The following is a 25,489-nucleotide window of genomic DNA, read 5'->3' as shown; positions in this document are numbered from 1 at the left end:
TCAGCTGGGCGCAGTGGCTCAATCCTGTCATCTCAGCACTTTGGGAGGCCGAGGTGGGCGGATCACTTGAGGTCAGGAGTTTGAGACCAGTGTGGCCAACGTGGTGAAACCCCGTCTCTACTAAAAATGCAAAGAATTAGCTGGGCATGGTGGTGCACGCATGTAATCCCAGCTACATGGGAGGCTGAGGCGGGAGAATCGCTTGAACTGGGGAGGCAGAGGTTGCAGTGAGCCAAGATGGCACCACTGCACTCCAGCCTGGGTGACAGCGAAACTCCATCTCAAAAAAAAAAACACCAAAAAAAGCCTCACAGCATCAAACGCTTCACCTGAAGCTGGCAAGATCTTGGCGTGTTCTTCAAAACTCAGCATAATGGTTTTGACTGTTTACCCATTACCCTGTTCAGTCAACATTTAGTATCATCACCATGCTAAGAGCAGGGAGAGAGGCAGGAGTATAAGGTGTTTCTTGACATCGAAGGTCCCACATCTTGTGTAGGAGCAGAAGATGGATGAGAAAGTGCCGGGCCCTCTGTTGAAATCACTGCAGGGCATAGTGGGCATGGGACTCTGTTTCCTTTACATCTTTGCTCCTCAACCTCGACCAGACTGGAGGCTGTCTACCAGGAGGCCATGGGTATCATCTAGAAAATAGATACTTTTTTGTCTGAGGGGCCAGTGGTGCAATGGATTAAAAAAATAGATACATTTTTACATGTACATTTTTGCGGGGGTCAGGCACTGCAGCTTTCTTCAGATTTTTAGAGGAGGCTTTGGTTTGAAAAGGCATACTGATTAGCATGGTGTGGTGGTGTACCCCAGTAATCCCAGCTACTCAGGAGGCTGAGGCAGGAGAATCTCTTGAACCCAGGAGGTGGAGGTTGCAGTGAGCTGAGATCACGCCACTGCAGTTTAGCCTGGGCAACAGAGTAAGACTCTGTCTCAAAAAAAAAAAAAAAAAAAAAAAGGCATGCTGGGCTGGGTTTGTACCCTTATTGAACAGGGCTTTCTTTTTGCCTCTGTTCACCAGCAGACTCAGTCCGTGTGCAGAGGCATCCAGCAGACGCTGCATGATGCCTCTGGGATGTACCCAGAGAAAGGAAAGGGCTTTGAGAAATTGAGTGCTGTGAAACAATGTTAATTTGCCTTGGGTATCCAAGGAGGCCCAGGAAAGGCTGAATTCCGCTAAGCTCTAGAAGGATTCCAGTTGCCTGCCTAAGGAAGAGCTGTCGTCATCCCTGTCCGTCTTGGGCAGCCTGGCCCTGATCACTGGTCTCTGTCTCCAGGTCCGGACACTGTTTGTCAGCGGCCTCCCTGTGGACATTAAACCCAGAGAACTCTACTTGCTCTTCCGGCCGTTCAAGGTGAGTCAAGACCCAGCCGCCCCCTGGGTAGAGCCTGGGACCCTGGAGAAGCAGCGGGAGTGAATCTCGGGTCGGGCAGGGCAGCAGGATGATGTGGGAAGGTGTGGCAGAAGCTGTGGGGGCAGGTCCAGCCCCTGCCCTGGTTCTGCGAATTCACATGCTGCCTTCTGAGCCTCTGTTTCCTCGCCAGTTAAATGGAGACAGTAAGATTTTTTTTTTTTTTTCCTCGAGATGGAGTCTTGCTCTGTCGCTCAGGCTAGAGTGTAGTGGCGTGATCTCGGCTCACTGCAACCTCCGCCTCCCAGGTTCAAGCGATTCTCCTGCCTCTGCCTCCCAAGTAGCTGGGACTACAGGCACCCTCCACCATGCCTGGCTACTTTTTGTATTTTTAGTAGAGATGGGGTTTCACCATGTTGGCCATGATGGTCTGGATCTCTTGACCTTGTGATCTGCCCGCCTTGGCCTCCCAAAGTGCTGGGATTACAGGTGTGAGCCATGGTGCCCAGCTAACAGTAAGAATCTTTAAATATATGTGGTTATATAAAGAATCTTTGAGATTCAGTGTAGCCTTTTCAGTTTGCAGATGAGAAAACTTAAAAGGTAAGGTCTGTGCTCTCGGGTTACTAGTTAGTGGAGCAAATGGGAATTTCTGCCTGAAGTGATGAGTGCTGCCGCGTGATGCCCACCCCATGTGCTAGACCGCGTGATTCAGAACGCAGGGCGGTGGACATTTGGCAGTGGCAGAGGTCAGGGTGGGTTGACGGTGACGGAGAAGGGTGTGAGAATGACTCAGGGGAGCCCTGGGGAAAGCGGGGGCTGATGAGGTGGCAGCGCTGAGCTAGCACAACACACACTGCTGACCTTCCACGGTAACAGCCACCTCTCTCTGCAGGGGTATGAAGGGTCCCTGATCAAGCTCACCGCGAGACAGGTAATTTCTCTCCTAGGGTTTTCCTCCTCCCCGCCCAGACTGACTGCTGAGCTTCAAACAAGGGCCTGTTAACCTTTCCCTAATCTAGAGGCATCTGGCGGTAGAGACTTGCTCCCTGTTGTCCTGTTTCTGACAGAGCAGCCTCTGTAGGTCCCACTGTCCCTTTACTGGCCATCTGAGCCCAGCCAGCTCCTGGTCCTCCCTGTCTGTTTCTTAGGAATCTGGGAGCCCCGCTGGCTAACGACAGTAAAGCAGTTAGCTGAGCTCTAGCTTTTTTTTTTTTTTTTTTTTGAGACAAGAGTTTTGCTCTTGTTGCCCAGGCTGGAGTGCAATGGCACAATTGAGCTCTAGCTTTTAATACAAGGAGGCCAGGGCCCGCTAGCCTTCGGGGGCTATTTGGGGTCTAGACTGATCTTTGGGAAAATGAAGTTGGAGCAGTTTTCAACCTGTTGCTCCTTGATAGAACTGGAGTCTTCCCATGCCCTTGATACATTGGTGTCCCCTTTCTTGCTGGGGAAAACACTGGGACTTACTTTTAGTTATCTGCATGCATTAAAAACAATACTTTTACTAAAAGGGCGACATTTAATTCAGTGGAATTAAGCTCTGTTGGCATCATTTCCCACAGGGTATTCCTGGGGAGGGAGACTTGGTTTTTGGTGCACGTTCCAGTGAACAGGGAGGATGTGGGCTGCAGTTTTGGGGGGCTTTTTTTCCTTTTGTATTCTCTTCTCATCAGCAGGGCAAATACTGTTTCCACATAGATGATACTCTTTTTGTTGTTATTTTGGAGGGAGAGGTGGGATGCTGGGAGAGATATAAGGGTGTTCTCTCTTTTTCCTACTAGCCTGTTGGTTTTGTGATCTTTGACAGCCGGGCAGGAGCAGAAGCGGCGAAGAATGCGCTGAACGTGAGTAGGTGGAGAACAGGTCTTCTCTGACCCACAGCCCTCTTAGGCAGTGGGTGTGCAGATGTATCTTATTTCCCAGCCGTCCCTGGGCAGAGTCCTTGGCGACACTGTCTGTGCCAAAGGCCATTACTCAAGGCCTGAGCTGCCTTTCCTCTGCCTCAGCCACCGTGTGGGCAAGTCTTCCAGGCGAGCTTGTTTATGGGGCCCTTCTCTACTCTCTGCCATTAACACTCTGGGTTCCCCAGAGTAAGCCTTTCTCTTCTTTTCTCTACCCATGTAGGGTATTCGCTTTGATCCCGAAAATCCACAGACTCTGAGGCTAGAGTTTGCCAAAGCCAACACCAAGATGGCCAAGAGCAAGCTAATGGCAACTCCAAATCCCAGCAACGTGCACCCCGCCCTAGGAGCACACTTCATCGCACGGGACCCCTGTGAGTGGCACTCTGAGCTGGCAGGCCCTCATGGAGTTGCATTCGGGGCAGACTTGCAGGCTCTTGCAGAGGGAAGCCCCTTTTCCAGGAGGCTTTTTGTGTCCATGGCCACCCATTTTTGAAACACCTGGTTTTCTTCCCTCCCCTGCAGCCTTCCTAGAATTTCTGAGCTGCCAGGGCTTCCAGCTTCCCTGAAACCTTCTTTAATTTCTCATTTGAGACGGGCTGAGGCCTGCCTGGAAGCAGGCAGGATGCACACCATGACAGGGCAATTTAACGTGGCTTCCTTGCCTGGTCTCGGGGTCGTCTGTGGTTGGGGGTGGTCTGGCCTCAGTGTGGGGCATATGGCTCAACCATAGTGCTGGGTCCCCTTCTCTGTTTGGAAGGGGAGGCGAGTGTTCTGATGATGGAGGCCATTGTCTCCTGTTGTAGATGACCTGATGGGGGCTGCTCTGATCCCTGCATCCCCAGAGGCCTGGGCCCCCTACCCTTTGTACACCACAGAGCTGACCCCAGCCATCTCCCATGCTGCGTTCACCTACCCAGCTGCCACTGCCGCTGCTGCCGCCCTCCACGCTCAGGTAAGCCCTTTAAGGTTGGGGAAGGTGAAGAACAAGGGCTCTTAGCTGGCCAGACTTTGCATGTGCCTGGCCACTTGGCCGCTGCTGTCCCAGAGCTGCAGCAGAACTCTTGTCTTCCTTGATGGTTTGAAAGCCCAGACCCCAGGGACCTATTTGTCCCTGCCCTTGGGTTTAGGATCTGAAAGGGAGGGAGAAGATAACCCACGAGTTCCCGCGGAGGATGCCAGGCAGCCCAGCTACGGTTCCCCAGCCCCGAGCACCCCTGCCCAGGCACCGACTGTGTTCTCCCATGGTGTTGGGACTATGATTCCAGTCCTAACCTGGGTATGGTCTCTGGAGCCAGACCATTTGCGTCTGCCCCTTCCTGTCCCTTTCATCAAGCTCTTACAGATTGCTGTGCCTTGATTTTTTTTTTTAGTCATCTGAAAAATGGGAATGATCAGATAATCTGCCTTAGGGTTGTTGTGAAAGTTAGATGTCAAGACGAAGTGACTACTGAGTGCTAGGATGTAACCTAGAGCACCCTGAGAGCTCACTGAGTGTTGGCTCTCGCTTCCATGAAGGCTGGACGCTGTCCACTGTGAACCTGTGCCGGGCAGGAAACAGGGAATGAATGCTTCTGGGGAGAGTCGGGGCTGTTAGAGCAGGGCCAGGAAGGCTTTGTTTGGGGTGCTGGGCTGGGTGCCCAATGGGCAGGCAGGGAGTCAGGCTTTCCCCTGGCCATGCAGGCACTTCCTCTGGTCTGACTCGGCCACAAGTGCAGGTCACTGGAGCACTCTGCAGGTGAGGTCTCGTCCCACTGTGTGTGTGTCGGGGAGCAGTGGGGTGCCTCACAGCGGCAGTGACAAGATGCGGCCAGGCAACCACAGGAAGGGGCTGGGGGGCACTTTTGAGCCCACCTCCACCTCTGACCAGCCAGGTGATGAGCACTGATCCCCAGGAAGAGCTGCCCGGCCAGGGTGTGCTGTGCTGCTGCGAAGGAGAGAATTGAGGTTGCTGGGACCTGGCTGGGGAGTGAGAGGGGATGAGGAAGGAAAGCAGGAGAAGCCAGAAAGGAGGGTTCACAGGAGCCAGAGCTGAGGCGGGAGGAGTTGGGTGCTCTGCCCGAGAGCTGTGTGTACGTCCATTTTCAGGCTCTTCCAGGGTCTCAGTGACACCTGGGTTTGTTCAGTTCCAAAGGGAAAGTTCAGATTCAGGGGCTGCTACCCTAGCAAACTTTTCCCCAGCAGGGGAATGCTCCCTGGCTCTGCAACGTTCAGTTGTACTGAGGGCAGAATTGTGGTTAACTCTGGCGTTCTTCCCCAGCTGAGCACCACAAATAGCTCGAAAATTGATCAGAGGATAAGGAAGGTGGTAAAGACCTTCCCCTGAAGGGAATTGTTGGGTATTTACTACAAACTGGGTTCTGTGGCTGGAATAGAGCGGGGAGCAGGGAAGCTCATCCTGTCTGCCTTCACCTGGGCAGTGACTTGATGCTTCAGGTCAAGTAGATGTTTAACTGCAAGGCCCTGGGAGGCACTGGAAGGAATCACAGGCTCCCACCTCACTGGGCTCCTCACCTCTGATCCCAGCTTTGGCACCAATTGGCTACATGATCTTCACCTCTGGGCCTCTGTGCCCCCATCTGTAAAATGAGAGGGATAGACCAGATCAGGTGGAGAGGTTCTGCCCTATCCTCTGAATTGCTAGGCTGTGACAGAGGTTGGGAGCCAGGGACAATGAGTTTGTCAAATGAATCAGAGAGGGCACCTCTGCCCAGCCAGCTGGGGGTGGCACTGGTCTCTGGCCCTGAGCTCCATGCCACAGGGCTTCCTTCTCCTGTTGGCTTCCTTCCCAGTTTTCTCCCACCCCATCCACACTCTGCAGCTGTCCAACTCTGGCCCAAATCCTGGTTCTCAACAGCTGTGGGACATTGGGCACGTTACCCACTGTCTCTGTATTTCTGTAAAATGGTGATGATAATGCCTACTCGATAGGTGTGTTGTTCGCATGATGGCATGGAGTCTCATGATGGCATGGAGGGAGTGCTGTGAAAGTGCACATGGTCGTGATGTTATTTCATATCATTATTGTCTGGGTCCCCTTGGGTCCTCTCCGAGGCTGGAGGCCTCTTTGTGCCTGAGTTCTTGCCTTCTGGCCTTCCTTGGACAGGGACTGGGATAGAGGCCACCCACCCCAAAGGATAGTGGCGTTTTTGGAGAGGCAGGCTAGTGGGAAGAGATTAGACCAGAGAGTCATTAGTTCTGTCCTTGCTACTCAAACTCTCTGGGCAGCCATTTCCTCAATAGTAAAACAGGTTGTTTTACTGTTTCCCGACTAAGAACATTTTATTTTTTTCCTTCCAACAGCCCCACTGCTTGCCTCCTGACAGTGCTGCCCCAGAGATAGGGGATAAAAGTGTCTAAATAAAGAAAAGTTTGGACACTGTTGATCTTAGGTGAATTGTTCTGAACCCAAAGGACCAATAGAAGGACTGAGTTTTTCTGTGCCTGGGGGCAAGGAGGTGACTTCAGGAGAAGGTAGCAACTGAAAGACAAGGGGATGAGAACAAGTACCTCTGTTCTCTACCCCAGCTGCATGCCCTTTGCCAGTAGCCCAGCCTGGGCCCAGGCCTCCACAGCTACGTGGCTGCAGAGACCAGACCCTGCAGGAGGGGTCTTGGAGGTTGTTTGGTCCTGCTCTGTCTTGGCATGAGGCCACCTTGCCTGGCCTTCTAACCCTCTTGATAGAATCTTCCCCTTAGGCCGGGCGTGGTGGCTCACGCCTGTAATCCCAGTACTTTGGGAGGCCGAGGCGGGCGGATCACGAGGTCAGGAGATCGAGACCATCCTGGCTGACACGGTGAAACCCCGTCTCTTCTAAAAATACAAAAAATTAGCCGGGTGAGGTGGCGGGCGCCTGTAGTCCCAGCTACGCGGGAGGCTGAGGCAGGAGAATGGCGGGAACCCTGGGGGGTGGAGCCTGCAGTGAGCCAAGATCACGCCACTGCACTCCAGCCTGGGCGACAGCGAGACTCTCAAATAAAATAAAATAAAATAAAAGAATCTTCCCCTTAAAGAGGGTGAGGCACAAAAGCAACTGTGGATGGCAGGCCCAGTGGGGTTCAGCATAGAAAGATGGTGGCCTAAAAGCAGGGGTTCTCAGTGTCTTATTGCATCCCAGGGTCCTCCTAGACTGGATTTCATTTTCCGTTCCAACCTGAGGATATGCGGGTCTTCCATGGCTTTTTTCTCCCCCTTAAACTGGTTCACCCATTTACCAGTGACCTTAAGGTTACATAAACTCCCTTGCTTCTATTTTCTTATCTGTATCATGGAGATGACAATAGCATCTACTTCATAGGGTTTTTGTGAGGATTAAATGAACTTAGTATATGAAATCTACCTAGAACAGCATCGGGCACAGGGGAGGTGCTTCATGAGCAGGAGCTATTATTGTATAAGCATATCTGCATTTATGGAAAAAAACAGGCAGTTTTTGTTCTCTTCCCTTTGGCTTATTATCCAATCCCCAGAAAACCTATACTTTTAATTCTTCAGTTCGGTAGGTAGTTTGGAGCAGGTGTGTAAGTAAATCTATAGGTATGAATCTTAGAAAAACTATAATACATATTTAACCTTTTAAAAACTTAAATATTAGGGCCAGGCGCAGTGGCTCATGCCTGTAATCCCAGTACTTTGGGAGGCCGAGGTGGGCAGATTACCTGAGGTCAGGAGGTCAAGACCAGCCTGGCTAACACGGTGAAACCCCGTCTCTACAAAAATACAAAAATTAGCTGGGCGTGGTGGCCGGCACCTGTAACCCCAGCTACTCCGGAAGCTGAGGCAGGAGAATCGCTTGAACCCAGGAGACAGAGGTTGCAGTGAGCCAAGATTGCGCCACTGCACTCCAGCTTGGGTGACAGAGCAAGACTCTGTCTCAAAAAAAACACAAACAAACCAAAAAACCAAAACAAAAACAAAAACAAAAAACTTAAGTATTAGGACTTAAAAAAAATATTAGTAAGTGTAGCTCTACATTTTGGATACCTGGCTAGTACACCATTGTACGAATGTGTCCAGCTCCCTGTAGATGGTAAATTGGTTTGTTTATACAGTTTTGCTTACTGATAGCTATACAACAATGGATATCCTTGTGTGTACTTCTCTGGGCACCTCTTCTGTTTTGTTTTCTTTTTTTCTTTTGAGACGGAGTTTCACTCTTGTTGCCCAGGCTAGAGTGCAATGGCGCGATCTTGGCTCACTGCAACCTCCGCCTCCCAGGTTCAAGCGATTCTCCTGCCTCAGCCTCCCTAGTAGCTGGGATTACAGGCATGTACCACCACGCCCGGCTAATTTTGTATTTTTAGTAGAGATGAGGTTTCTCCATGTTGGTCAGGCTGGTCTCGAACTCTCGACCTCAGGTGATCCGTCTGCCTTAGCCTCCCAAAGTGCTGGGATTACAGGCATGAGCCACTGCGCCCAGCCGTTGTTTTGTTTTCTTTATGATAAATTCCTAGAACTATGACAAGGTCAAAGTGTAGACTTACCAATCTGAGTTAAATATTGTTTTAATTTCGGATGAGTGAGGCTGCCATATCTTTGGTTGTTTATATCTTTTTTTTTCTTTTTCTTTTTTTAGTTATTTTTATTTTTTTGAGACAGGGTCTCACTCCATTGCCCAGGCTAGAGTGCAGTGGCATGATCTTCGCTCTTTGCAACCTCTGCCTCCTGGGCTCAAGCACGATCCTCCTGCCTCAGCCTCCCAAATTGCTGGGATTACAGGTGTGTGCTACCACGCCCAGCTAATTTTTGTATTTTTTGCAGAGGCAGGGTTTCGTAATGGTGGCCATGCTGGTCTCAAACTTCTGGGCTCAAGAGATCCGCCCACCTCTGCCTCCTAGAGTGCTGGGATTACAGGCGTGAGCTGTCGCGCCTGGCCTTATATTTATTCTTATGTAGGTTCATCCCGTTGCTTGCTTTCTGGTGTATCTTCTCAACTGGTCAGTCCCAGGATCTGAGAGACGGCTGAGTTTGCATCCTCCGCTCTTTGTTTTGAAGCAGCTCTCTTGGAGCCTGGTCACTATAGCCTGTGGGAGGTACTCTCAGGAGCCCCCGCTCCCCCTGGGCACAACTGGAGGCCCTGAAAGGACACTGCAGGTGCCCTGTCTTGCTGGCCTGGCCCCCCGGGGGTCTCCTGTAGCTGGAGCAGAAAGAAGAGCTCTAGGAAGGGATTGTGCAGCTTCTAGAGGACCCAGGCCACTGGCCTATGCCGGGCAACCGAAGGAAGTGGAAAAGCAGCCCTACTAAATGCGTTCTGTCCGCTTCAGTGGCACAGCTGTCCCAAGCCCAAATATGGGAGCTTTCCTCTACTTTCTCCCCAAGGAGTCCCTCAGGCTGGAGGGAAAGTCGCTGCTTGGGAAGCAGGAATCCCAGCACTTTGCAGCGAGAGTGTAGGGCAGGATCCAGCAGATTTGCTGAGGGCGGCCTTAGGCAGTCATTCAAGGCCTCAGCTTCCCAGTGGTGGAAGAGGTTGGGTTGCAGGCCTCCTGAGCTCCTTCCACTCTGTCGTCCATGTTCTCCCCTTGTCCGGCCCTGCGGGACACGCAGCCCGTCAGGGACTTCCTTGCTGTGGGGCTGCGCCAGCTAGAGGCTACATGAAGGGCAGTGGTCAGGGCCCACTAAGGGGCTCCCTGAGCTGATGCCAGCCGCCGGCTTCTCTGATAGCAGCAGTGCTGGTTTCCTCGTGTGTCCCTCTCTTGTGGAATAAGTGCTAGTGTCCAGCCAGGTTTCTAACTTCCCACTGAGCTCCTGGGATGTGGTGGCTGGAATTCTGCGGTGTACAAAACAGCACCTAGAATTTGGCGGGGATAGGACCGGGTTCTTAGGAAGCTTCCATCAGCCCCCAGATGGCCTGGCATGGCTTACCCAGGAAGCAGGAGTTCCCAGCAGCCAAGTGGGTAACTGGGTCTGCCTGCTCCAACCTCAAGGGAGCTGTCTGCAGGCCCAGCTTCTACTCCTTTCCTGCCACACGCTCATGTGCTGCCCCTTCCCTTCCTGAGGGGACTCCGGCTCCCCTCCCTGGATGCTCATCCCCCAACCGCAACTCAAGGTCCTGTGTTGTCCCGCTCCCCCTGCCACACCCCTTTCCCTGTCCTGGGTCAGGCTGGGACAGACATACTTCACCGTGCATAACTGGGGCAGGCGGCCTTCCCTGCAGTCTTGGCAGTCAGCATACTTGCCTTCCAGATGACTGGCCCACAGGGAGGAGGGAACGTGTCATTTTCTTGACCGGTCTCTGGGAACCCAGCTTTGGGGCTACTGCTCTGTGGGGCCTTCTGGCAAGTGCCAGGGTTTAGGCAGCTTCCAGGCACTGGTGAGGATGATCTCAGATAGCTGCCGCCCACCTGATGTTATAGACGTCTAGACTTAGAGGCTTGTGATGGAGGGCATGGTATAGCAGGGGTGGGAAGGTCAAAACGGGAGCCTCAGCTGGGTCTCATCCATGGCTTCTCAGAAGAATCAGGACTGATGTTGGAGAGTCCTACCCCTTGGGGTCTACACGGACTTTGGGTTTTGTTTTGGTTTTTGTTTTTGTTGGAGACGGAGTTTTGTTCTTGTTGCCCAGGCGGGAGTGCAATGGTGCGATCTCGGCTCACTGCAACCTCCGCCTCCCGGGTTCGAGCGATTCTCCTGTCTCAGCCTCCTGAGTAGCTGGGATTACAGGCATGCACCACCACGGCCGGCTAATTTTGTATTTTTAGTAGAGATGGGGTTTCTCCATATTGGTCAGGCTGGTCTCGAACTCTCAACCTCAGGTGGTCCACCCGCCTCGACCTCCCAAAGTGCTGGGATTACAGGTGTGAGCTGCTGCGCCCAGCCTTGTTTTGTTTTAATAGAGACATTATCTCCCTATGTTGCCCAGGCTGGTCTTGAACTCCTGAGCCCATGTGATCCTCCCGCCTCAGCTTCCCAAAGTGTTGGGATTACAGGTGTGTGCCACTGCACCCGGCCTTACTGTATCTTTACATCCTGTCTTACCTGATCCTCACAACCACATATGACTTCATCATTTCTGTCCTATAGCTAGATGAGGACACTGAGACCCAAAGAAGTCAAACAAAAAATGTATGAGGCTCATTCTCTTCCTCCTCCTCCACAGAATTAGGAATTCCGTGCTGTGTCAGTAAAGGGGAAGGGCGGGTTGCTGGCACCACTGCCCCCAGCTGCCAGGGCTCCCGCCAGCATAGTGGCCCTTTTGGATTGGGCTGATTGGGGTGTGAGACACCTGCGTGACTTTATTTCGCTGGAACCTGTGTCCTGCAGAGGAGGCACATCAGGCAGTGCACTCCCACTTTCCGGATAGAGAAACTGATGCTTAAAGGTGAGTAACTGGCCCAACATGTGCCAGCCAATCAGTGACAGAACCAGGACTCCAGCGGGGACACCGATGGCCACGGTTACTTGGCTTCCTGTTGAGGGAAGGGATGCACAGCTGGCTCCTGATGTTGGCTTCTCTTGCAGGTGCGCTGGTACCCTTCCTCTGACACCACCCAGCAAGGATGGAAGTACCGTCAGTTCTGTTAGTTCTTCAGTAAGTGTTGGCCCCAGAGGCCCAGGACAAGTGTCCTAGACTCCGGCTCCCTGCAGGGCCGTAGTTCCTCCCTCTGCCCCGGGTCTCAAGAGCTTAGCCCAGCCCAGAGCAGGCCTGGCTTTAGCTCTAGTCTCATGCCTCTGCTCACGGCTGCCTCTCTCCCTCCCTCCAGGTCTGGTCACCGGGGAGGTGGTTCTGGGAATCTGTGGTGGTGCCGGGACAGGCGCCTTGAGTTCCCACTGCCCCCAGGCGGCCTGCACAGAGCTGCTGCCCTCCAGAGACTGTGAATCCCAAGCCTGACTCAGTGGACTGCATCCTGTTCCCCTCCCTCCTCTTCCTCACCTTGTTCTGCACCCTCAAGCCTTTCTCCAATGCCTCCCAGGAGGATTTGGGGACTTTGCTGGGGCGCCCAGATCCAGCTCGGAGGCCTCACTGGGACCTGGCAAGGCCTGACCTCCCGCCCAAACTTGCTTCTGTAGCTCCCCCTCGAGGAAGTGAGGCGTTTAATTTTGCATGTTTTCTGGCATGAATTAAGACACTTACACTTGTGTATATATGAGTGTACAGTTTGTTCTCACACTGTCACCATAGCGACAGGTCCTGGCTCCCAGTGGTTCATCCTGCCTGGCCCCTCTCTCCTCGCCCCGCCCCTGCACCCACCCCACTTCAGGGAGGCCCAAGTCCCGTGGCCCCACACGCTTCCAGGCTCAGCTCCCACCTCCACCCAACAGATAGATGGGGTTTGCTTTTTCATTTCACATGGGGCTCCTCTGCTCCTGTCTTCTCAGATAGGCCAACAGTCATAAGAAGGCCCTCTCTGCCCATTGTGTTCACCTCTCCACAGTGCACACCGCCCGCCGCTGCTCCTCATTCTTTCCAAACCTCGAAACCAACCAAAACGTGAGAAGTATTTTTGTACCCTGTGTAACAAAATATTTATGCATCATAAAGGATTTTTCATGTGTGTACCATTAATTATTAAAGCGACCTCGTTCGCCCTGTCAGATAAGTTTAATGTTTAGTTTGAGGCATGAAGAAGAAAAGGGTTTCCATTCTTCAGCAGTACGCCTTTGTGTCAGGCATTTGTTTAAGAAAATGAAATGAAGGAAACACTGTGCAATGTTTTTTGTTTTGAGCATATCAGTGCTTTACTGTCAGCCGCAGCTGTGACCGTCTGGCCATTTCAGACTTGGGAGACGAGGCGGCTGTTGTCATTGCTGATCCTGTGAGAATGTGAAACTGGATAATATATGAAATGCAAAATAAAACAAAATCAAAATGAGTGCTCTCTGGCCTTTGCTTCCCCCTTCCGTGGACGCAGACTGCCATTGGGAAGGCAGAGCCAGAGAGATGTGGAGTCCGGGGAAGGAAGTGAAGTGGGCCTGGCCCGCTGGCAGCTGGCTTGTGACTGTAAAGGTGGTGGGGGAGGACCTTGGAGCTCGCTTAGCCTCTCCTGCCTCCCTCGTTTGTAAGCTGGAGAAACAAAGTCCAGGGAAAGTAACTTGCCTAAGGGCCCGGCAGTTGTGGCTTTACTTCCTCAGTTTCCAGGCTGTCAGGGTAGGGAGAGACTCCCTACACCAAGAGCAGGCCCCCAGGTGGGACCTTCCTGGGGGAAGGCAGTGATATACTCGGCTTAACCATTTACGGCCTGTGGTCTTTTCGAGCCTCGCTCTAGTAGAAGAGGACTGAGGTTTGGGCTGTTGGGCTCTGCCAGGTGGTGTCTGTCCTTGGCGTGCCTCTTGTGAGGCTGTGCTGGAGGGAAGGCTAGGACCTGGAATCTTGCCCAGAAGGAGTTAACCTCATCCACCCTGTAGTCTATGGGCTGCAACTCTGATTCCTGGAGCAGGAGCAAATGGGTGTGAGGCTCAGGGAAGCTGTGCAGTGCCAAGAGCCCAGGCTGGCCTGGGCCAGGTGTCAGGATGCCCGTCATGGCTCTCAGTCTTACCTTTTGTGACTTGGGGTCTCGGATTCCTCGTCTGTGAAGAGGTCGCTTGAAATTTCCGACTTAACTGGAGGGCTGGTGCGCTGAACTCAGGGTTTAACTGTTTGTTTTTTCATCCACTCCTGGGAGAGCTGCCCTGCACCCCACCCCACCTCAGACCCAAAGCCGTGCCTGGAAAGGGAGGACAGCAGAGGCCCCGGAACCCCCCTCCCAATAGGTGTTGCTCCAGCCTTGCTCTAAGCAAAACTAAAGTGGCTGTGGCTGGCTCTGGTCACTTCCTCACTTGCACCTCAGGTGACCGTTCCCCGCCTTACCCCATCTCCTGAATCCCAGTCCTGCATGGGTTGGCTTGGGTCTAAGATGTCACTGCTGGCGAATGCGTCAGCTGGTGACCCAGGTGCTGTGAGGGAGGAGGAGGAGGAGCCTGGCCAGGACCAGGCCCTGCAGGTAACCCTGGGTGGCTGTGAGCGAGTTACCTGGACCTCAGAGGGTAGCTGTGTTCGTACCCAGAGGAGTCCGGGGTTACTCGTCTCCTGCGCTGTGCCCCTTGCCTCGCTGCAGTATCGGACCAGCTGGCAAGGCTGCCCAGCCTTCAGCCCCTGCCTGTGCTGGTGGGGAAGCTGCTCTGAGCCCTGCGGCCCCCACCCAGGGCCAAGCCGAGGGCTGACCTACTTCATCTGTGTCAAGAACCAGTGGGTCTTCCTGAGGTCATGAATTATTTAGCGAAGGTGCCTGGGCCTTTCTGAGAGGGGCTAAGAAAGCTGCTCTATAATTTAAAGCCCCTGCGCCTGCAGCTTCCCTGGGGGGCCTCCTTCACGCTTTAGCGAGCAGGGCCCAGGCCTGGGTCGGAGCAGAGGAGGAGCCGGGGAAGGAGGAGCCCTGCAGCCTTTCCAGAGGGCACTCTCAGCCGGACTGGGGGCTTTTCTCGGTGTAGGGCCTCTGCAGAAAGGCCTTAGTGGACAGTCATGTTTAGACTGAACTTGGGTTAAGGAGCCTTCAGTAGATCAGGGCTTCCTGGCTGGGGTCAGAAGCACCTGTGTCCTGATTCCCTGTCCTGCTCTCTTTCCAGAAAGCAGCTCGTTATCCCCAGAGGTGTTGAGTCCTGATCGCAGTTGAAAGTGTTCCTTCCCTTCTGAAAGGGAGTTAGGCATCTGGGAACCACCAGGGTTCTTCCCCCAACTTCTCCCACCCACAGATGAGTCTCGCTGTCGCCCAGGCTGGAGTGCAGTGGTGTGATCTCGGCTCACTGCAACCTCTGCCTCCCGGGTTCAAGCCATGCTCCTGCCTCAGCCTCCCAAGTAGCTGGGATTACAGGCGTGCACCACCACACTTGGCTAATTTTTGTATTTTTAGTAGAGACGGGGTTTCACCATGTTGGCTAGGCTGGTCTTGAACTCCTGGCCTCATGATCCACCTGCCTTGGCCTCCCAAAGTGCTGGGATTACACGCGTGAGCCACCGTGCCCAGCCCCCACCAGGGTTCTTTTGGTGTGAGGTCCCTTCCCAGCAGCGATGAAATCCCCCTGTTGGCAGGAGAGGCTGTCTTTTCATGTCATCCCCTCCCTGCAAGCACACAAGTGAGGCCAGTACTAAACAGATGCTTGTGAGCCACTGGGAAGCCCCTGATGCCCCCCTGCCCTGGCCAGAGCCAGCTCTCCTTGCAACAGAGATGGTGCTTGTCACCCTGACTGGACCATCATTGGGTGCTGCTGCCTAGCCAGCATTTTTCTTTTTCTTTTTCTTTTTTTTTTTTTGGAGACAGGGTTTCTCTGTCACCCATGCTGGAGTGCGGTGGTGTGATCATGGTTCACTGCAACCTCTGCCTCCTGGGCTTAGTTAAACCTCCCACGTTAGCTTCCAGAGTAGTAGCTGGGACCACAGGCACACACCACCATGCCTGGTTAATTTTCGTATTTTTTGTAGAGACCCAGGGGTTTCACCATGTTAGCCAGGCTGGTCTCGAACTCCTGGGCTCAATGATCCACTTGCCTCGGCCTCCCAAAGTGTTGGGATTCAGGCATGAGCCACCATGCCCAGCCCTGGCCAGCATTTTTAAGGGATGTGACTTATCTTCGAGCTTTCCCAGGCAGGTTCCTAGGTTCCAGGCTGTGTGGCCTGACATGATGCGTCCCTGGGGATCAGTGCAAGGTAAGAGTGCAGGCCGCATGGGGTCCAGAGTTCTGGGACAGGGGTGGGAGTGGGGGTTGGGAGGTGATCCAGGCCTCCCTCATGCCCACTGTTCCACCCCACCCTGCTCTGCCCGCACATGCCCCTCAGCTCCATTTCCTGAGGTCTGGAATAAAGCCTTTGGATCTTGAGTTCTTTGTCAGAGGGCAAATATCCCTGAGAAACCAGGCTAAGTCCATCAGAGGAGGGAAGTAGGGCAAGTGCCAGAAGGGGACCGAGAAAGGGAAAGGTGGAAAATGGGAGGATAAAGCCTCCTGCAAAGGTATCAGGAGGAGGGAGCAGAGCCGCCCCACTCAAGCTGCAGGCCTGCCCTGCCTCACATCCTCTGTGCCAGCCTCCACCCAGGTGGCCCTGCAGGAGTGCAGGCCCCACCCCAACACCTTCTCTCAGGCAGAGGAGGGGCTCCAGGAGCAAGGGGAGCAAGGCTGAATGGGATCACTGCCCTGGCAACTTTCCAGGGCAGCCAGGAGAGGGGCATGTGCTCCTGGTCCATTCCATACCCCATCCCCCACCTCCTTGACCGTCATCCCCCAGTTCCCTGGCCTCTGGGGTGAGGGAACGGGAACCTCTGCAAGAGTTTGGAGGGAGGTCAGGTGCCCTTGGCCATTATCTTCATGACCTTCCAGCCATCCCCTTAAATCTGTTCTTCTGAGGGGCCCTTCAAATGACCCCAGGAAACCAGGATCGGACATTGGCATTGAGGATTGAGTCCACCCAGCTCTCCCATTCACAGATGCAGAAGGTGAAGCACAGAGGTGAGTGGTTTGCCCTAAAGCAAGCCCTTTGTTGTTATGGAGACAGTGGCCAATGCATGCTCCACTGGTGTCTTTGTCTTCCAGTCAGTCCAGCACCCCACAGGGCAGGCAGGCAGCAGACACCTCACCCCACAGGCTTGGAAGCCTCTCCCTGCAGTGCTAGAGCCGTGGTTACAGCTCAGGGCTGCTGGCTGCAGACCTCTTCTTGGCATGCTGTACTTTCTTGTCTTCTGTCTTGATCTAAATATGACCCCATCTTTCCCTGGGACACTGGGTCTTACTCCCTGATTAAAGGACAAAGAGGAGCCCTCAGTGACCCATCTAGCCTCAGCCTAGCCTTGTGTAGTCTCTGGCCTTCAGCCCAGTGATTAGGGTTGTTGGACGTGCAGGATCCATCTGGCTATCAGCTTATGCAAGAACCAAGACGGTGTATCTCCATTTCTGCCTGTAGTAGAGAAAATGCAGCCATTTAGTAGGAGGAGCCTAAGAGATAGGAATGGCTGTCTCATCCCAGAAAAGCCCATGCCTTCCCTTGGAGTGTGTGTCTTTTTTTTTTTTTTTGAGACGGAGTCTCACTTTGTCACCCAGGCTGGAGTGCGGTGGCGTGATCTCTGCTCACTGCAAGCTCTGCCTTCCAGGTTCACACCATTCTCCTGCCTCAGCCTCCCAAGTAGCTGGGACTACAGGTGCCCACCACCACGCTCAGCTAATTTTTTGTGTTTTTTAGTAGAGATGGGATTTCACCGTGTTAGCCAGGATGGTCTCGATCTCCTGACCTCGTGATCTGCCTGCCTTGGCCCCCCAAAGTGCTGGGATTACAGGTGTGAGCCACCACGCCCAGCCAAGGAGTGTGTGTTTCTTTGTGACTCTGTTTCCTTGCCTCACAAGGTTATGAGCTTTAATGATGACACAATAATGTGCCTAACACATAGTAGGTACTCCCTAAATGTTTTCTATGCTTATCTTTTTTTTTTTCCTTTTTTTTTTGAGACGGAGTCTCGCTTTGTCGCCCAGGCTGGAGTACAGTGGTGCAATCTTGGCTCACTGCAACCTCCACCTCCCAGGTTCAAGCGATTCTCCCTGCCTCAACCTCCAAAGTAGCTGGGATTACGGGCGCCCACCACCACGCCCGGCTAATTTTTATATTTTTAGTAGAGATGTGGTTCGCCATGTTGGCCAGGCTGGTCTCAAACTCCTGGACTCAAGTGATCTGCCTGCCTCGGCCTCCCAAAGTGCTGGGATTACAGGCGTGAACCACCACGCCTGGCCTGTGGTTATGTTAAAAAGATATTTCCTTCATCTTTAAAATGTTTCCTTCATCTTTAACAAGTAGTGAAATTTAGTCGATTCCAATTGACGTACTCCTTGACTGTTTTTTCAATGGATCAGTAGTCATTGAAAGATTTTTAACCCCGTGTTCTACCTGGGAGAGAGGTGAAAGAAGGACAGGGTGGGGCCCAGGAATCTAGGAGAACACACACAGAACCCTGGAGCTAGTAGTTTTTGGCACTGGATCTAACTGTAGCTTTTTTTTTTTTTTTTTTTGAGATAGTCTCACTCTGTTCCCCAGGCTGGAGTGCAGGGCATCATCTCAGCTCACCGCAACCTCTACCTCAGCTGGGTGTGGTGGCACATGTCTGTAGTCCCAGCTACTTGGGAGGTGGAGGCAGGAGAATCGCTTGAAACTGGGAGGCAGAGGTTGCAGTGAGCTTGAGTAGCTAGGATTATAGGTGTGTGCCACCATGCCTGGCTGATTTTTGTATTTTCAGTAGAGACAGGGTTTCGCCATCTTGGCTGGGCTAGTCTTGAACTCCTGACCTCAAGTGATCCACCTGCCTCAGCCTCCCAAAGTGCTGGGATTATAGGCGGACTTCTAGCCTTTTTATCAAGCCATTTAGGGCTTCAGAGTTCTGACAGGAGTTGTATTCATACACTGCTTCAGAGTTTACAATACATACATTTGCTATCTCCCATGATTGCCATAAAAAGCCTGCTGACGTACATAAGAAAGGTGTTGGCCAGGCGCGGTGGCTCACGCCTGTAATACCAGCACTTTGGGAGGCCAAGGTGGGCAGATTGCTGGAGGTCAGGAGTTCGAGACCAGCCTGGCCAACATGGTGAAACCCGGTCTATACTAAAAATACAAAAATTAGCCAGGCGTGGTAGCATGTGCCTGTAATCCCAGATACTAGGGAGGCTGAGGCAGGAGAATCACTTGAACCTGGGAGGTGGAGGTTGCAGTGAGCTGAGACCACGCCACTGCACTCCAGCCTGGGCAACAGAGCAAGACTCAGTCTCAAAAAAAAAAAAAGAAAAAAAAAGGAAAGTTTTACTTATTTATTATTATTTTTTTTTTTCAGACAGAATCTCACCCTGCCGCCCAGGCTGGAGTGCAGTGACATCTCAGCCCACTGTAACCTCAGCCTCCCGAGTAGCTGGGACTACAGGCATGCACCACCACACCTGGCTAATTTTTGTATATTGTGTGGAGCTGGGGTTTCTCCATATTGCCCAAGCTGGTCTTGAACTCCTGAGCTCAAGCAATCTGTCCTCCTCAACCTACCAAAATGCTGGGATTATAGGTGTGAGCCACCATGCCCGTCAATCATCTACTTTTACAGCTATGGAAACCAGAGTTAAAAAGGCTTCACCATGGCTGGGTGCGGTGGCTCACCCCTGTAATCCCAGCACTTAGGGAGGCCGAGGTGGACGGATCACCTGAGGTCAGCGTTCAAGACCAGCCTGGCCAACATGGTGAAACCCCATCTCTACTAAAAATACAAAAATTAGTCGGGTGTGGTGGTGCATGTCTGTAATCCCAGCTACTTGGGAGGCGGAGGCAGGAGAATCGCTTGAAACTGGGAGGCAGAGGTTGCAGTGAGCCGAGATCATGCCACTGCACTCCAGCCTGGGTGAGAGTGAGACTCCATCTCAAAAATAAATAGATAAATAATAAAAACCATCAAATAGTAGCCTGGTTAAGAAATAGGCCGAAAACGGCCGGGCATGGTGGCTTACGCCTGTAATCCCAGCACTTTGGGAGGCCGAGGTGGGTGGATCATGAAGTCAGGAGTTCGAGACCAGCCTGGCCAAGATGGTGAAACCCTGTCTCTACTAAAAAATACAAAAATTAGCCGGGCGCGATGGTGGGCACCTATAATTCCAGCTACTCAGGAGGCTGAGGCAGGAGAATCGCTTGAACCCAGGAGGTGGAGTTTGCAATGAGCCGAGATCATGCCACTGCACTCTAGCCTGGGCGACAGAGCAAGACTCCATCTCACAAGAAAAAAAAATAAAAAAGAAAAAGAAATAGGCTGAAAACAAAAATAAAAACCATCAAACAGAAAAACCCTCCATCCACTTGAATATGTGAGGGGAAATTGAGGTGAATTGAGTTTGTTCTCAATCACTTAACATTACCAAGTGGAATAAGAGAGAAGGAAAGAGCTAAGTCCATAGGCTGCTACAAGGTAGTCCTGCCTTGATCCTCGAAGCTGTCCTGGGAAGGCTGTTTGGGAAGGATCATCTCCATTCCATGGACAGGAAGTTCAAGTTCAGAAAGGTGCCAAGGTCATGTTTGATCACGATGAGCTGAGCCAGAGCCCTGAGCTCTGGGCTCCTGCCCTCAAGGGGGAAGGAGCACGCTGACTGACCTTTGCATCCTCTCTCATCCAGTCATTCTTTGCAGCAAACATTTGTCGTGCTCCTGCCCTTTGCTGAGCCTGTGTTTGCTGAGATGGAGGATAAGGCACAGCTTCTGTTCTCAGGTGATGCACAGCCTGGAGTGTGGGAGTCTGGGCTGTGGAGCTACTCACTCAAGCAGGGAAAGCTGGGGGTTATTGGTTCTAAACCTCCACTCCCCTCTTCCCCCAGAGGCCAGGCTGCTGTCCACCTTACCCCACAGGTCCAGAGTACTGCTCTGGGTCCCATGGTATTGTGGTTCTGTGCTTGGCCTCGCAGAACTGCATGGGTGGTGTAAGAGCTGTGCACAGAGGGACGTGCCCCATCTCCCACCTCAGGGTGACTGCAGCTTCCAGAGTAGGATACCCTCAGGCTCTGTCCCCTGCTGAAGGTGGTCTCTTAGATTAGAGGCTTCTCAGATGGGCCTGTGTCTCTCTCCAGATGCAGGTTCTCATTACTGAAAGCAGGAGTGTGCTTCCTAAAAACTAACTTGTGTCTCCAGAAAGACATAGAGGGAGAGGGGCCGGGGGGAGGGGTGGGGGTGGGAAGAGCAAAAGCCACCTCCTTTTGGAGCAGTGGCCTCCCCCAGGGTTCTCCCCCAAGGCCACATTCCCAAGTATCCATTCATATGCACTTCCCCAGGGCCTACGCGCTGAAATCTCTCCTGTCTACAGTCGTGCCAAGACGCCGCTTTCACAGGTTAGACAAACTTCATTCCATGGTTCTCTACCGCATAGGGGCTGATGGCCAGTGTCACGCATTCAGGACACACCCCCACCTGGCTTCTGGCCCCTTCTTCCCTGTGATTGGAGACATTTGCTAACCACCGTCAGCTCCTTTGTACTACAGAGCAGCTTTTTCCTCTCTACTAGATCGGGCATTGCCTTCATCTTCAAGGTAATGGGAAACTGACCCCACCTGGGTCTCTCGTTCCGTGTACTGAGGTATTTGTAGACATGCTCTGTGGCCCCAGCAAGTCCCTTTCTCTCTTTGGCCCCTCCCTTTCCTATGCCTACCTTTATTTACATCTCGGGCCCCTTGTCTTGGCCCAGTGGTGACCAAGGTGAAAGTTCTGCTCACCTAAGACTTAGCACTAGGCAGGTGCCTCTGGCACAGCCTCCTTCCTCTGGGAGCTGGCGGGGCTGTGTGATCCTGGGGCGCCCTCTCGTGGTTGAAGATGCTCACAAGCCTCATCTGAAATCTCTCCTGTCTACGGCCGCCAGGTGAATCGTGCTAAGACGCCACTTTCACAGGTTAGAAGAACTTCATTCCATGGTTCTCTACCGCGTAGGGGCTGATGGCCAGTGTCATGCATTCAGGACACACCCTCACCTTTTTCCTTTTTCCCTTTTGCTCTTCCAAATTAACCTTTGCCTGGAGTCATTTATTGTGGACTCTATAGGCGCCTCTGTTCCCAGAGGCAGAGTCGGGCAGTTAGTCACTAACAAACACAAACACTCATGGAGCGCCTCCTGCATTTGTGCATACTTACATGCTAGTAGTCACTCTGCTGGCACTGGGGATACAAAAGTGAATATTCGGCCCAGAGAGATTTGATCCAATCACCTCGGTTCACAGATGGAGAAGCTTCAGCCTTCAGAAGCAGAGAGATGTGCCAAGCTCATTTGGTTATGCGGGCTTGACACAAAACTCAGGTGTCCCGACTATCATAGGAAATCAAGTCAGCTTCCATCTCACTGATGGAACCCCTGGATGTTGGCCGGGCACAGTGGCTCACGCCTGTAATCCCAGCACTTTGGGAGGCTGAGGCGGGTGGATCAGCAGGTCAGGAGATCGAGACCATCCTGGCTAACACGGTGAAACCCCGTCTCTACTAAAAAAATACAAAAAATTATCTGGGTGTGGTGGCGGGAGCCCGTAGTCCCAGCTACTCGGGAGGCTGAGGCAGGAGAATGGCGTGAACCCAGGAGGCGGAGCTTGCAGTGAGCCGAGATCACGCCACTGCACTCCAGCCCTCCAACCTGGGCAACAGAGTGAGACTCTGTCTCAGAAAAAAAGAAAAGAAACCCCTGGATGTCATGGTAACAAAGCTTAGAACCCACTATTGATATTTTCAGGAATTACATTCCTAATTTCTCTCATGTCTGGGAGATTTTACCCATTGGAATGGGTAAAATCCAGGGGATAGACCCCCTTGGAAACTCAAATTTGGGCTGTTCTCAGTGCACTTTACTCAGGGGTCACTCTGTCATCAGCACTGCCAGGCACTGTCTCGTCTGCAAACCTTGCTGGTGCCTGCACATACTGGACGTTCTTTCAGGGCATAGGTCATGCCATTGTCACTCACCAGCACAGTCCAGGGCCTTTGGTGATACCTAACACATGACTGGGAATGGCTACTTTACTTTGTTTTGAGACAGGGTCTTGCTTTGTCACCCAGGCTGGAGTGCAGCAGTGCAGTCAGCTCACTGCAGCCTCCATCCTGGGCTCAGGTGATCCTCCTGTTTCAGTCTCCCAAGTAGCTGGGACTACAGGCATGCACCACCACACCTGGCTAATTTTTTTTTTCTTTTTTCTTGAGATGGAGTTTCGCCTTTCTTGCTCAGGCTGGAGTTCAATGGTGCAATCTTGGCTCAATGCAACCTCCGCCTCTTGGGTTCAAGTGATTCTCCTGCCTCAGCCTCCCGAGTAGCTGGGATCACAGGTACCTGCCATCACACCCGGCTGATTTTTGTATTTTTAGTAGAGATAGGGTTTCTCCATGTTGGTCAGGCTGGTCTCAAACTCCTGATCTCAGGTGATCCGCCCACCTCGGCCTCCCAAAGTGCTGGGATTACAGGCCTGAGCCACCACACCCAACCATGCCTGGCTAATATTTTTAAACATTTTTTGTAGAGACAGGGTCTCACTATGGTGCCCAGGCTTGTCTCAAACTCCTGGGCTCAAGTGATCTGCCTGCCTCGTCCTCCCACAGTGCTGGAATTACAGGCAGGCAGTGACTTTCCTGTCCCTGCAGGTCTTCGAGTATATGCTGATGATGCTTAGTGGTGGTACTCGGGAAGCAATTCAAGCACTAGATGCCTGGTGGACCCCCATCCTGAGAGAGAGAGAGAGAGAGAGAAAATGTTATCTATAATGTATGTAATATACATATATAATACATAGGTGGGATTACAGGTGCATGCCACGATGCCCGGCTGATTTTTGTATTTTCAGTAGTGACGGGGTTTCGCCATGTTGGCCAGTCTGGTCCTGAAATCCTGACAGCAGGTGATCCGCCTAACTCGGCTTCCCAAAGTGCTGGGATTACAGGCATGAGCCACTGCGTTGGGCCCTGTCCTGATATTTTTTGACCCTGTTCTCCATCATGAAATGCTGGACTTAGTCAAGAGTTGGAAACTCGCACACTGCAGGAAGTGAGGAGACTGAGGGAAGCAGGCTGGGTGACTGGGTGACAGGAGAAGGGGGCAGTGGTTGCCCCTCAACCCCGGCCAGCTGCTGCTCAGCAAGGTGGGGACTCCATGTGGCTTCATGTTTTGATTTTTCAACAGAAACTGGACATTCAGATTTTAATGTGAAAAGTCCTGATTTTGGATGCTGACAACAAACCATATAAAGCCATTTCATGCACTATACTATGGCCCATGTGCTTATTACTTTGCAATTTCAGGTGAAAGATTCCTAGTTTTCACTCTGTGCAGTAACTATAGGGACAAAAACTGCCAAGTGCACAGTTACGCCCAACCCATAAGTATGACCCCTTACTCTCCCTCCTTTGTTTTCTTCTTCTTCTTCTTTTTTTTTTTTTTTTTTTTTTTGAGATGGAGTCTCGCTCTGTTGCCCAGGCTCAAGGGCTGGAGTGCAGTGGCAGGATCTTGTCTCACTGCAAGCTCCGTCTTCTGGGTTCACGCCATTTTCCTGCCTCAGCCTCCCAAGTAGCTGGGACTACAGGCGCCCACCACCACGCCTGGCTAATTTTTTTTGTATTTTTACTAGAGACAGGGTTTCACCGTGTTAGCCAGGATGGTCTCGATCTCCTGACCTCGTGATCCCTTGGCCTCCCAAAGTGCTGGGATTACAGGCCGGAGCCACCGCGCTTGGCCATTTCCTTCTTTTTCTACAGCCATCAAAGAGCCAGGCCCAAAGGCTGGGCTATCTGAGCATCTTGCCCTTACCCACATCCATCCCATCTCCCCTGAGGAAGAACCAGCGCTGGGCTTCCTTAGAACGCTGTATCTGCAATGCTTCCAGAGGCCACCAGAGGGCAGGGTGGAGTGCCGAAAACTATCGTTTTGGGCTAGTGGAGGGGCGGGGGTTGTGATCTCAGTCTGGCATCCAGGTTTGGGGGTTCAGGAAGGCAGCTACGGTTGCTTCCTGAGGGTGCAGTGTGGCTCACCATTCCCAGATACACCTCACAGTGGATGCCCATCACCTCATTTCTGGATCATAGGAGCAACTTTCTTTCTTAAAAAAAAAAAAAAAAAAAAACACCCAGGCTGGAGTGCAATGGTACTAGCCACCACCACCAGCTAATTAAAATAAAATTTTGTAGAGATGGGCGTCTCACTATGTTGCCCAGGCTGGTCCCAAACCTCCTGGGTTCAAGCAATCTTCCTGCCCTTAGCCTTTGAAAGTACTGGATTACAGGCATGAGCCACTGTGCGTGGCCCATAGGAGCAACTTTCTATTGGTACTTTCTGTCCTTAGCTGTTTTCCCCCAACACACACTGTCTCTCATGCCCCCCAACCACCCAGCAGTCACTGATATCAGCTTGGTCTGCCCCAGACCCACTTGCTACAGACCTTGTCAAGAGCCTTCAATAGCTCCTTGTTACATAAAGCTGGACCATCCAGTTTCTCAGAAGTGGAACATCGAGATGCTGATCCCAGTTAGGTGAGTGGGAGTGAGCTGAAGAGACTGTTATTTCCTTCATCTCAGTGTAATTGTAAGGGCAGGCCTTGCTGTTCCAACTTCATACATGAGGAGATGAAGCACGCAGAGAAAAGTGTCTGCCATCAAACTGAACTCAAATACTTTCTGAGTGTCTATGTTTGATGGTGAAGGGGATACAAAAAACCTGAAGATAGGGTTCCCATCCTCAAAGAGACTATATAACCTGTTAGCAAAACATGATACTCATCTAAAAAGATAACCAGCTCCCAGCAGCTTTCAAG

At 52.3% G+C, this 25,489-nt stretch overlaps 1 protein-coding gene across 3 annotated transcripts in view; it reads left to right on the top strand.

Annotated features, from left to right (window-relative positions):
• Positions 1–13,071, top strand: part of RBPMS2 (RNA binding protein, mRNA processing factor 2) — a 36,089-nt gene extending 23,018 nt beyond the window's left edge. For 2 of the 3 annotated variants that reach the window (XM_054450162.2, XM_054450166.2), the window contains exons 2-8: positions 1,287–1,364; positions 2,257–2,295; positions 3,143–3,205; positions 3,486–3,636; positions 4,069–4,217; positions 11,720–11,789; positions 11,962–13,071. In XM_054450162.2, the coding sequence (XP_054306137.1) occupies positions 1,287–1,364; positions 2,257–2,295; positions 3,143–3,205; positions 3,486–3,636; positions 4,069–4,217; positions 11,720–11,782 (543 nt within the window). In that variant the 3' untranslated portion in view covers positions 11,783–11,789; positions 11,962–13,071. The remainder of the gene's footprint in view (positions 1–1,286; positions 1,365–2,256; positions 2,296–3,142; positions 3,206–3,485; positions 3,637–4,068; positions 4,218–11,719; positions 11,790–11,961) is intronic. The other variant, XM_054450163.2, reaches the window with a different exon arrangement.
• The last annotated feature ends 12,418 nt before the right edge of the window (positions 13,072–25,489 follow it).

Source organism: Pongo pygmaeus, chromosome 16 (genome assembly GCF_028885625.2).
Source record: "Pongo pygmaeus isolate AG05252 chromosome 16, NHGRI_mPonPyg2-v2.0_pri, whole genome shotgun sequence".
Lineage (NCBI taxonomy): Eukaryota > Metazoa > Chordata > Mammalia > Primates > Hominidae > Pongo > Pongo pygmaeus.
The sequence above is the reverse complement of the archived record's forward strand: the minus strand, read 5'-3'. Positions and strand labels throughout refer to the sequence as shown.